At 29.1% G+C, this 11,404-nt stretch overlaps 2 protein-coding genes across 2 annotated transcripts; one reads left to right on the top strand and one right to left on the bottom strand.

The window, feature by feature from the left end:
* The first annotated feature begins 452 nt into the window (after positions 1-452).
* On the top strand, positions 453-2,585 carry LOC149882105 (uncharacterized). Its single transcript, XM_090067644.1, has 2 exons — positions 453-521; positions 2,035-2,585. Exons 1-2 carry the CDS (start codon positions 497-499, stop codon positions 2,454-2,456), a joined length of 447 nt encoding a protein of 148 aa, XP_089923770.1. The 5' UTR covers positions 453-496; the 3' UTR covers positions 2,457-2,585.
* A 2,161-nt stretch (positions 2,586-4,746) lies between these two features.
* Positions 4,747-9,669, bottom strand: LOC145191678 (uncharacterized). The gene is made up of 2 exons (XM_090067343.1): positions 9,570-9,669; positions 4,747-8,547 (listed from the first exon to the last, which is right to left on the bottom strand). The coding sequence occupies exon 2, from the start codon at positions 8,423-8,425 to the stop codon at positions 4,787-4,789; it is 3,639 nt and encodes a 1,212-aa protein (XP_089923469.1). The 5' UTR covers positions 8,426-8,547; positions 9,570-9,669; the 3' UTR covers positions 4,747-4,786.
* Between the last annotated feature and the right edge of the window lie 1,735 nt (positions 9,670-11,404).

The raw sequence follows: 11,404 nt of genomic DNA, 5'->3' as shown, positions 1-11,404 counted from the left end.
CAACGCAAAAGGCGGACATACGAAGTATTAATTGTTCTTTTTTTTTGTATCATATTGTATCAAATTATTTCTAGATATTTTGGTTTATAATATATGTGTCTACAAACCTGATTTTTTTTACTTCATAAGTCTTTTTTATTTTTACGATAAAATCAAAAATAATTATTAACTTATGGTGGGCTAAAACTTATTCACAGTACTGTATGTCTCTGACCTCAAATTGTTTATAAAATCATAAAAATTTATCGGTGCAGATATAATTGAGTTTCTAGTCAGTAATGCGAAAACATTTGAAACTTTATTTATGCAACTGTTGTTTTTTTTTATGCAGTTGTTCAAATGTTTCTAATTTGTGTTTCGGCTCTCTCGTACTCTTCTTCGATAAGTAAAATGTTTGAATCGATTAAAAATTTAAACTACTTATCTCAAAGTATAACTGGATAGCGTATTCTGTTGTTTTTTTCAAAAATGTTGAAGCCAAAATTGGCCTTCCGAGATGGCGGCGATCAGAGCTCTTAGTGGTAACCGATGTACATTTTATAAGGCTTTTACAGAAATATACAAAAAACTATGAAATAATTTTTAAAATGTTTAAGAAAATCAAATAGTTTTAAAAAAAAATTAGACGGTTAAAGAAATTATTAATTTAAATATTAAAGTTCAAAATAATCGATAAACTTTTTAAGTGCAATTTACGATTAAACTAATATTTATGTATAATTAATGTACCTTTAAGTTCTTAGCTACCCAAAGCAGTGTGCTAGAAGATTAATAACATAAATGCATGGTAAGCGGTAGTGTCCACTTACAATTTTGACAAATTTTATGTTTTCAATTTTTGTAGCAAGATACCAGATATGTACGTTGCATTCTGAGTGCTGTGAGTACAAAACTCAGGGATTCCTTCTAGGATTATTTTATACATGAATATAATTAATGGATATAATATTAAATAAGAATGTTAAATACAAAATATGATTTTTTGATATTAAATATTATTTTGCTTATATATTATTTTTTTTAATATTCCAGCTCTCAAAAATTGATTTAATTGTTTTTGACATTTCAAAAAAAACTTTAATAACCATTAAGGGAATTTTTCAATAACATATATTATGTATGTTATCAAACATTATCAACATTATGCATAGTATCAAAAAATGTATGATGCATATAAATTTATACCTTGAAATGTTAATTATGCCTTAAAATTTAGGGATAATCACTCCAAGTTTAAAATATAAAAGGATGTAAAAACAGCTTGAAAAAAAATTCATAATCTATTAGTAAATTTTTGAATATAGAAATATTTAATGAACAAACTTCTCATATGTTTGACTCAGCAGATAACTTTTTATTTTCACTGACTTCACTTATTTCAGAAAACTATGCAAAAATACGTCTTTATCACCTGAGTAAAAAACAAACTGTCAAATTAACAAGAAAAAAGGTTTGGAAGATATTAACAAAACTTATCTTAATCAAAAACCAATCAAAATATTTATTTCATGATTATATATATATATATATATATATATATATATATATATATATATATATATATATATATATATATATATATATATATATATATATATATATATATATGTATATATATATATATATATATATATATATATATATATATATATATATATATATATATATATATATATATATATATATATACAGTTGTGGACAATAATAGTATTGGCTTGTAAAACAATCATTTGTGATAATAATTTTATGTAAATTTAAATATAAATAAATAAATTTAGGCTAAACAGTAATACAAACACTGAATAATGAAATGGGAGCAAAAAATGTTGGTAACACTGTTCAAATTACTTTAGGGAAGTCCCGAATTTTACATACGAACATATCTAGATAAGTAGGTCAAAATAAGATATCTGTTGTTTCCTATCAATTTATTTATAAATAACATATCCGTTGTTACCTATTATTTATTTAAAGGTTTTGGTGTTAATTTAATGAAATATATAAAGTAATCGTATAAATTTATTTTATAAATAGAAATTATGGGTCGTGCAAAGCATTGTAGTGCAGAAAAGAGACAACCAATTTTTAAACTAAAACAAGAAGGGAAAACATACAAATTTATTCAAGAGTCATTAAGTTGTCCTCCTATGATGATTAGAAGTGCTCTAAAATGGAAAATTGTAGGCGAAACAAGGGGCCGAAAAAAAAAAACGACTGAACATGAAGACAGATTGATTAAACATGCTGGTGTTGCCGATCCTTTTGTAACTTCCCGCCATATTAAAGAAGATTTAAACTTAATCGTTTCTTCGAGAACAGTACGTAGACGGTTAGTACAAAGTAAGTTAGTCGCCAGAAGCCCAAGAAAAGTTCCCCTTTTGAAAAAAAAGGCATGTGGTAGCAAGATTATATTTTGCAAAAACGCATGCAGATTGGCCTGTTTCAAAATGGCGTAATATTTTGTGGTCTGATGAAAGCAAAATTGTTTTATTTGGGTCAAGTGGACGCAGGATGTATGTAAGGAGGCCACCTAACTCTGCATAAAAACCGCAATACACCATAAAAACTGTAAAATAGGGCGGAGCAAAAATAAATATTTGGGGTTGTTTTTCTTATTATGGCGCAGGGCCAATCTATAAGATTGATGGTCCATAATGACCAAGACAACTACCTTCAAATATTACAAAATACCATGTTGCCCTATGCAGAAGAAGATATGCCCCTAAGATAGGTTTATATGCAAGACAACGACCCAAATCATACCAGTCGCAGGGCAAAAAGTTGGTTCATTGAGAATAGGGTTGCAGTTATGGATTGGCCTGCACAGTCACCGGATCTCAATCCGATCGAAAACCTTTTGACCGATGTAAAAGAGGCAGTTTATAGTCAAAAACCAAAATATCAGCAGGAGTTATGGCAAGTTGTCCAGAATGCTTGGAACAACATTCCTTTAGAACGTTGTCAAAATTTGATTAACTCAATGCCGAATAGATGCAAAGCTGTAATAAAAAATCGGGGGCATGCGATTAAATACTAATTTTTTACTATTGTTTAATTTAATTTATATCATTTTTTTGTTAATAAAGTAAATTATTTGCAATATAACATTAAATAAATTAATACTACTATTATTATGTCCAACCTGTTTTTTATACTTATATTATTATTATAAATAAAAGCAAAAGTTTAAAATTTTCTACTAATTAGTTTATCATCTCACACCTATTTAATTAATAATCCAGTATTATAATTTCATTTTCAGTAACTGTTTAAAGATAATAATATTAATTCGTTAATTTTAATCACACTACTATTATTTTGTCCACAACTGTATATATATATATAACAAGTATTTATATGTAAAATTTCTATACAATCAAGCAAGTATCTCTTGAAGTAACCTCTGAGTTGTGTATATTCACAGCGCTCAGCTAATAGGTCATGCAGCTTTTATAATTTTGTAGCACCTATCTGAAAAATTGATGCATAATTTGTCTTAAAAAGAAACTCAGCTGCCTACCATGCAGTTGTGTTATTATCCTTCTAGCACACACCATTGCGTAGTTAAGAACTAAAATGTTCATAAATAACAAATGCTAATTATTTCAAATTTGAGATTTCTGCACAAGCAAACAAATACTTTTTCTTCACTACAATTAAACCAACTAAATTTTAACAAAATAAAACTAAAGTTTGTTCTTAGTTTTACTGAGAATTTGTATTTTATTATATTTTTTCTAAAAAACGAAATACAGAAAGTTAATATACAACAAGTTATTGTAAGAATGTTTTGTTGAATGAAAAATATTTATATTTAAAATTTGTGTAAATGTGTAATATTCCGTTATTTTTATGAAAAAACCTTACGCTAAACATTTTGAAACTTAAATATTTATTTAGGAGGACAAAACTTGCTTCAAAATGTTTCCCGTATATGCTAGTCAGCTATATTTTGAGATGATTAAAACTTATGTTTACAATTCCTTTCGTTTTCCTACACACAAATCTATCATTAGATTTGCGTAACTAATTTTTTCCCAAACAAAAACATCAAGCTTTAGGTGTGGTTAAGAAATATAAAGGTTTGCCTAACTCAGTTTTCAAAAAAAAAAAGAAAAAAGGGATATGTTTGCTTAAGAATCTATTAGGTTTGCGTATCTAATTTGGATAAAAATAAAGTACCTAAAATTTGAAATCTTTCAAAATCAAAAGGGAAGATCTTTGAATGGGTTTAGACTATCATTCATTACACATGAGGTTGTTATACGGTAAATGATGCGCATTCTGATTAATTCTAGTGAATGATTATAAATTACGTTCACCATGAAAAAAAAAAATGCTTATAAAGTATCAACAGTAGGGTCGCAATTGTAAATGTTCTTAAAACAAGAAGCAGGAGGGAATGAGTATTAAAGAGTTGTTCCTGAATTCAGATTGCAAATCTAAATTTAGAAACTACGTTCCAAGTCTTTACCTCTTTCCTTCCTCAATTCTCTCTCCCCACTTCCTAGAAGAGACTCTGAATTGCCATAGCTATTAGTAATTTGGAACTTAAACGGTTCATTCTAATTTTAGATTCAATCATCTGTTGGTAAGATTAAATGGACCTATCTATTAACCAAGAAAAGATATGAAGAAAAAAAGTGACGAACTTTTTTAGTTATTCTTAATGCTGCTATTTAACCCTAGCATTTATCTACGCGCATTGTATACAATAAATGTTTGTAAAAACAATAGCAAAAAAAAAAGCGAAGGCTGAATAAGCATATATCAATATTTACAAGACCTAAAATTGCAGTTCATCAGTCACAACTATCGAACCTAACTGTTCAAGACCTTCCATTGAAAAGGCAGGTGGAATAGACAATTTTCCCACAGAAACGGATCGTGCAGGTTCGAACTTTTGAATACTTAAAAATACTTCGGGAACAGCAACTTTACCAACCTGACGTTCAGTAAGTAATGACTCAGAATGCCCTAAATAAGATCCATTAATGTTTTGTGAATTTGAAAGGCTTTTCTGTCTTTGCTTTCTAACGAATTCAAGTTCTAACTCAGTCTCTCTAGCAACTACTTCAGGAGAGTAGTCTTTTGACTTAACAACTCTTGATGCATAATAAGCAAGTTTTTTTTTCCTAGAGTCAATTTCCATAGAACTGGACAAAAAGTTGTCAGAATCTTCGTTTAAGTATGAATCCATGCTGTTACATCGTTTACTTAAAAATCTATTTGAAGTATGATTTTTTTTTTTTAACACATCTTCATGCCCAAGATTCGTTGTTTCAGAATGAAAGCTTGGTTGATCTGATGAATCTTTCACCGGGTTCGTGGGTTCATCATCTTTAGATTTTGAGGAAATTTTAAATTTTAGTATAATTTTTTTAACTTTACTTTTAAGAGATTTCTTTTTTGTTTTCATTTCACTAAAAGATTTCTCTGTTTCTATCATTTTAATATCACTTTCGTTATTTACATCCGATGGTGGTTTTAGCTTTATAAAGTAGCTGTTTCGCTGGCTGACTGGTTTTTTCTTTGTAAGAGGTCTAGAACCACAGTTGTCCAAACAATATTCATTATCATTGTTTTTATGAAAGTTTTTTATTGAAAATCCTAAATGAAAACGAGAATGACTGGTGTCCCTTAAAATGTCGTGTTCATTTAATTGATCTTCGTTTGAATACTTTTTTGATAAACGTTTTACAATTGGTTTATCGTTGTGCGAAAACATTTCTTTTTTCATCACTTTGTCGTTATTGGCCTCGTCGTCGTCTATCAGTGAGTGAGTAACTTTTTTTAAACTGAGCTTTTTGTTTTTAAATGAAGTGTATGAATCAGAATTTAAAAGATATTCTTCGTTATTTGATTTCAAATGTTGCGAACTGTCGTGTACGGGATGAAGTACTTTATTGTCTGAAGCGCCTTTAAATACGTCTCCAGTTATTGCTGTTAGTGTAGATTCGCTTTGACCAGAAAAGTTGATGTTTAATTTTTTTTCCTCGTCTGATAATGAATCAAAACTTTTTACGTCGATCTCGAATACTTTTTGAAGTTGGCCATGGATATCTTCTTTAACAAAGAATTTGTTCAAATGCTTCTTATTTAAAGTTAATTTTGCTTTTGTCGGAATTTCAAATGTATTCACTGGCATTACAGTAATACTCTCTACAAAAAACGTGGGAGAGTTTTCTACGGGTGAATTTGATTTGCTTTTTAAATAAACTTTTGGTGCGCTTATAACATCAAGCTCTGGTATGTTCACACAAACTGTTGGTGCGTTTTTTACAATATGCTTCGGCATAATTATTTCTGACGAATCAAAATGTTTTTCATTCAAAACGATTGACCGTTTTTGAAATGCCCTATCAACATGCTTAGATTTTCCTTCTAAAGCTGCGTCAGAGATATTTTTGTTTTTAAATGCAATTTCGTTTTTGTGGACATATACATCGGCATTTGGTGTTGATTCTGTTTCCAAAAACTTGTCTTTAGTAGAAGAACTTTTGTCCGCAAAACCATCGCTATGAGCGAGATAAGCTTGACTTTTACTATGGTTTACATAGTTACTTTCATTAATGAACTTTATATCGCTGCGGACAATGTTTTCATCACCAGCAAATAAAATGTCAGCTTGACGGAGTTTCGGATTGTTAGAGGGTGAAGAATTAAGGTTATCAAGATCACTTCCTGATGTTAAAGCATCTTCAATCTTTTTTTCGTTTGGTGGTTTCGAAAATGTTTTTTCATTTATGGGTAACGAAAGAATAGAGTGAACTTTATTTTTGACTTTTTTAGGAGGTTGATTTTCACTTGTGAAGGAGAGCGATTTACAGGTTAGTTTTTGCAGATTTTCTACAGGTTTGTTTTTGCTCGGTAAATTTTCATAAGAATCGGCCGCAAGTAAAATGTCAAATACATTTATATTTTTAAAATCGTTATTTATATGAAGAAAGTTGAGTTCTGGTTCGACTATTAAATTACTTGCTTGTTTATGTGGGTTTATTTGATTTTGTTTAACTGTCGAATATTTTTTGTAAGCTTGAGCTTGTATTGGTTTGCACGGTGTGACAATAGTAGAAGAAAAGGGTTTACTTTTTTGAGGATCATTTCGCTGACCATTAATTATTTCTGCAATGCTTTCTTCAACTTTTAAGCGTTTAAATTCCTTAGTTTTCAATCTTTCCACGCTCTTAACAAACTGTTTAAAACCCTTTTCATCTTTGCTCTTTTTACAATGAGGTTTTGTGGGTGAAAAGTTAGATTGGTGTGTATTATGATCTAAAATTATCTCAGAGGACTTCTCTATTGGTTTATTTCCTTTAGAGGCAAGTTTCAGTAATGAAACCTTTGTTTCAACTTCCGAAATGTTTCGATTAGCGGGTCTGGTTTGTATTGGAACTTTCTTGTCAATTGCTGTGTTTTCCTTATTTTTCAGTATTCGAGAGCTTTCATTCCAATCTATGTCTTCAAAATCATCATCAGAATCGGTTGTTTCGGAGTTTTTATCATTCAATTTTTTATCAGGAAAACTTTTATCTTCCAAATCATCAAGACAATCAATAACTAAAACATCATCGGGTAAATCATTATATCTTTCAACAGCCTGGGTCTTACATTTTCTATATAACTTTTTTATTAAGCTTATCTCCGAAAGTGACAACGAAACGTCCGAATAAGAGCCGCCCCGTGTAGTGACTTGTAGGATTTGATGTTCGCAAGACTGGCCTAGCTTTTCAGATAACTGAAAATGCGACGTGGATAGACCGTGCACGCTTGTATAGTAATCTGTACAAATTACAGCTGGTTCAAAGGATAACTTTATATATACGTCATTAAAATTGTAGAGATTATTTTGAAAATGCTCTGAAACGAGCATTATTTTTTCCAATCTATATGTTAACAAAGCTAAAACTCCAGCAGAATGGTTCAAACTTTGGTTAAAGCTGGAATCAAAATCTGATTGATATGTTTTGTCAAAATCATCGTTTTTAAAAATTGGTGTATATGATGTTGATGGCTTCCTAAAATGATGGATGATTTCTTCACTAAAAACTTGAAGATACATCTCATTCGCACTTTTTGTCAACGATATCCACGTTATATCAAACAAAAAAATGTTTCCACAGGATTTTACTCTCTCTTCCACTTCGAATAAAGTTTCATCGCGCTCTGTTATTGAAAAGTTTCTTCTTCGAACAAAAACGCGTTTAAGACCAGGAGATCTTGGGCGCATTTTCGGTATTTTGTCTTCGTTAACATGTTTCAACTCCCACTTTTGAGAGTGCCACAAAAAAACAGAAGTGTTTTCGTTTTGTAATCTGAAATTCGCTGTTTCTACATAAAAAACTGTATTTCTTGCTTGATCAAGTTCACTCCTTAACACATTGATATATAAATTCTTACGTGTTGCTAGGTCGTTCATAAACATTTCAATTTAAAACAAAATTTATTCTCTTTTGCTTTAACGAACCCAAAAAAGGCAATCCTTCAAATGAAACTTAGTAACCGATGCGTTTGTACTTGCGACAGGGAAGCAAAATTTTTTACTTTCTAGAAAAAATATATATTTGTTTTAATTATCTGGTATACAAAAGGATTTCTATTTGTTGTACAAGTAGAAGTAATCCAAATTCTTCTTAAATAATGCACATCAACAAAAATACATGAAAGATTGCAGTATACCAATCATTTGACGAACTGTCATCATTATTAAAAGAACTCTGCTAATATTATCAACAATCTGTTATTGCTACTGAATAAATTCGCTTAAAATAGATCAGGAAAGATAAAGTGCGTATTGAAAAATTCCTGCGGTGAAATGTTTCATAAAGAAATTTTCAAAACTTTATCACAACTTGACAATAAAGGAATGATTTACATCAATTTTTACTGAACCCAGAAATAAATTTTTATATACGATCAGAATTTCTAATTTTAAACGCAAAACGATCGAGATTTTACTAAACTTTATAATTATGTTTTATTTATATGAATATGTTAAGTCAATATGATGTTATTAGTAACTATCTCATGGTTAAACTGTTTTGACAATACAATAAGAGTAAAAATAAAAATAGTAGTACATATTAATAAAAAAAAAGTCTTTTTATTGTTAATATTTACATTAAAATAAAGTTTGTTAATCTGAAACAAAATATATTCTGTAAAAGACAGCATTTGATTAGTTTAATATTTCTTTTATGTCATGTTTGAATTAAAAGAATCATTGACTTAAAAAGATCAATTAATGACGTAATTTAAAATATCTATTTATCAACCATTTACGGTGAATATGAAAGTTTTGCCTGTTGCTAAGCACAAGAAAAAGTTCTCTTTAAAAAAGTTTCTTTTCTTTTTCGTTTCTTGTTTAATATATACTTTGTTAAGATATTTTTATGATCAAGATGAAATAAGTTATTTCTTAGACTTGTCATGTTTTTTATGTATGTTTAAAAAAGTTAGCATTATTGCTTCTATTTATAAAAGTCTATGTAAACAAATTCATCATATATAAACACTAAATGTGGGTTTTAGGCCGCTTTGAAAAATTTAGAAAACCAAATACTACCTACCACTTAAATACCTTCTTCCAACTTATTTTTCCAGCTACTTAATAACAAATATAAAAAACTAAATGCACAAATGTTTTTCATAAGCCTATCAGAGAACGTTAAATCGATAAATTCTTTTAACTTTCGTCACATTTCGCTTACATAACAACGATTTAGATGAAAATAAAACGCTTAAAGGTATTACTAAACGAATTATTTCTAAAATCGTACAATGATCTTTCTAACCTTTAATTTAACTTCCGCTGTATTATAATTCGTGCATTAATCTCTTTAACAACGTCGGTCATTTAAAATTTGTGAAAAGTAAAATTAACTCCTACGTTTTTTCCCTCTGTACTTTTATGAGTTGGAAAAGATATTATAGAAAAACATTTAACTTATACTATTATCATTGTTAAGAAATTAAAATCTTTTCGAAATAATCATAGCAATTTTTTTAATTGACCGATCACAAACTTGATTCCGAGAGTTTTTCCTCTACTTTGTAATTTTTTCGTCGTTTTTCTTCCTTGAATTTGAGATATCTCCGCGAAGTTAAATTATCTCCATTAGCAAATAATATATTGAAAATTTAATCGAATTAAGTTGCAGTAGCCGGGAATTCCGTAGCATATTAGCAAATTTTGAGCTCAGGAAGTTTGAGAATAATTTTAAGACATGTAATCTGCTATAAAGAAAAAACTGAAAATTAAACATTAACTCTAGCACTTTGAAATAACTTCTAAATCAAAACAAACAACGATTACAAAGGCATTGAGACAACTCCACATTCATATCCAAATGACGAAATTGTTTCGTAATCACAATGATTTGCTAATCTCCATCCAACTGCGACGTTTTCAGACAATGAATTTTTCGGCGCACTTTTTATTACCATTGAATGACTAATTGTAGATCTTATAAATAATTTGAAGTACTTAGAATCGTTTAGACGGTTATTAAGGATTGAAAAAAAAACCTAAATTCTAAGTAATAAAATTGTAAATTTTGCTTTATCATACACGTTAAGGATATTACGAAAAGTGATTTGCCTAACACTACATGACGCTTTAGTGTGACGTTCACCGTTTCCCTAGGCAACGTACGCTCCTAACGAAAGGAAGACTGGTTTAGTATTAAACTGTATATTTTTTGTGGCCGTATGAATTTGTTTTAACTCTGTTCATTTATTTTGTTTATTTGTTTTTTTTAACTTTTTTTTTGGTTTGAAATATTCTTTTTTCAGATTCTCTACTTTAAATGAAAAAGAAAAATTTGAGACCAAGGTGATGCCAACAGGTCCAACGTTTCTGGTGCTGTTAATGGTGGTTGAGAAATGTCGAACCTCTTTTCTTTTTTTTTTTTTTTTTTTTTTTTTTTGAGTTGAGCTGAATATTTTTTAAGTGAATCATTGTGGGATAAAAACAATAAATTATTTTTGTTAAAAACCTTTTCCATAGTAAGATGGCTGCAAAATTTCATATCTTTTACTCCACTATGGCTACATAGTTTATTAAAATAAAAACGTTTCTGATATGGAATACACAGTTTAACTTGTTTATTTAATTCATATTTAAAAATTATTTAGTTTCTAGTTAACTTAGATGTTTAATAACTATCAAATTTATTATTTAATTCATTTACTTAACAAGAAAACGTTTTAAATTTACTATGAAACCAAGTTCTAAAAGCGATTTGTTTAATGGCAAGTAGCAAATTGCGGGCAAAATTCCAAACTTAAAGGCCAAGGACCTACAGCTTGAGAGCGAGAGCAGAGTAACAAGGTAAGTGTCTTCAGTGCCAAGGGTTTTATGAAAAAAAAGAGAAGCTAACAAAGCAGCATTTTAATGTGCCCC

The sequence above is a fragment of the Hydra viridissima genome, unplaced genomic scaffold (assembly GCF_058129835.1).
Source record: "Hydra viridissima isolate aposymbiotic clone 2 unplaced genomic scaffold, HvirCarnegie_v1 scaffold_11, whole genome shotgun sequence".
NCBI lineage: Eukaryota > Metazoa > Cnidaria > Hydrozoa > Anthoathecata > Hydridae > Hydra > Hydra viridissima.
Note: the sequence above shows the minus strand (reverse complement) of the source record. Positions and strands in the feature narration are given on the sequence as shown.

Coding starts and splice junctions, on each gene's coding strand:
- LOC145191678 (XM_090067343.1), bottom strand. CDS start 8,425: ATGTTTATGAACGACCTAGCAACACGTAAGAATTTATATATCAATGTG.
- LOC149882105 (XM_090067644.1), top strand. CDS start 497: ATGGCGGCGATCAGAGCTCTTAGTG. Junction 522..2,034: donor GGCGATCAGAGCTCTTAGTG/GTAACCGATGTA, acceptor TTTTATAAATAG/AAATTATGGGTCGTGCAAAG.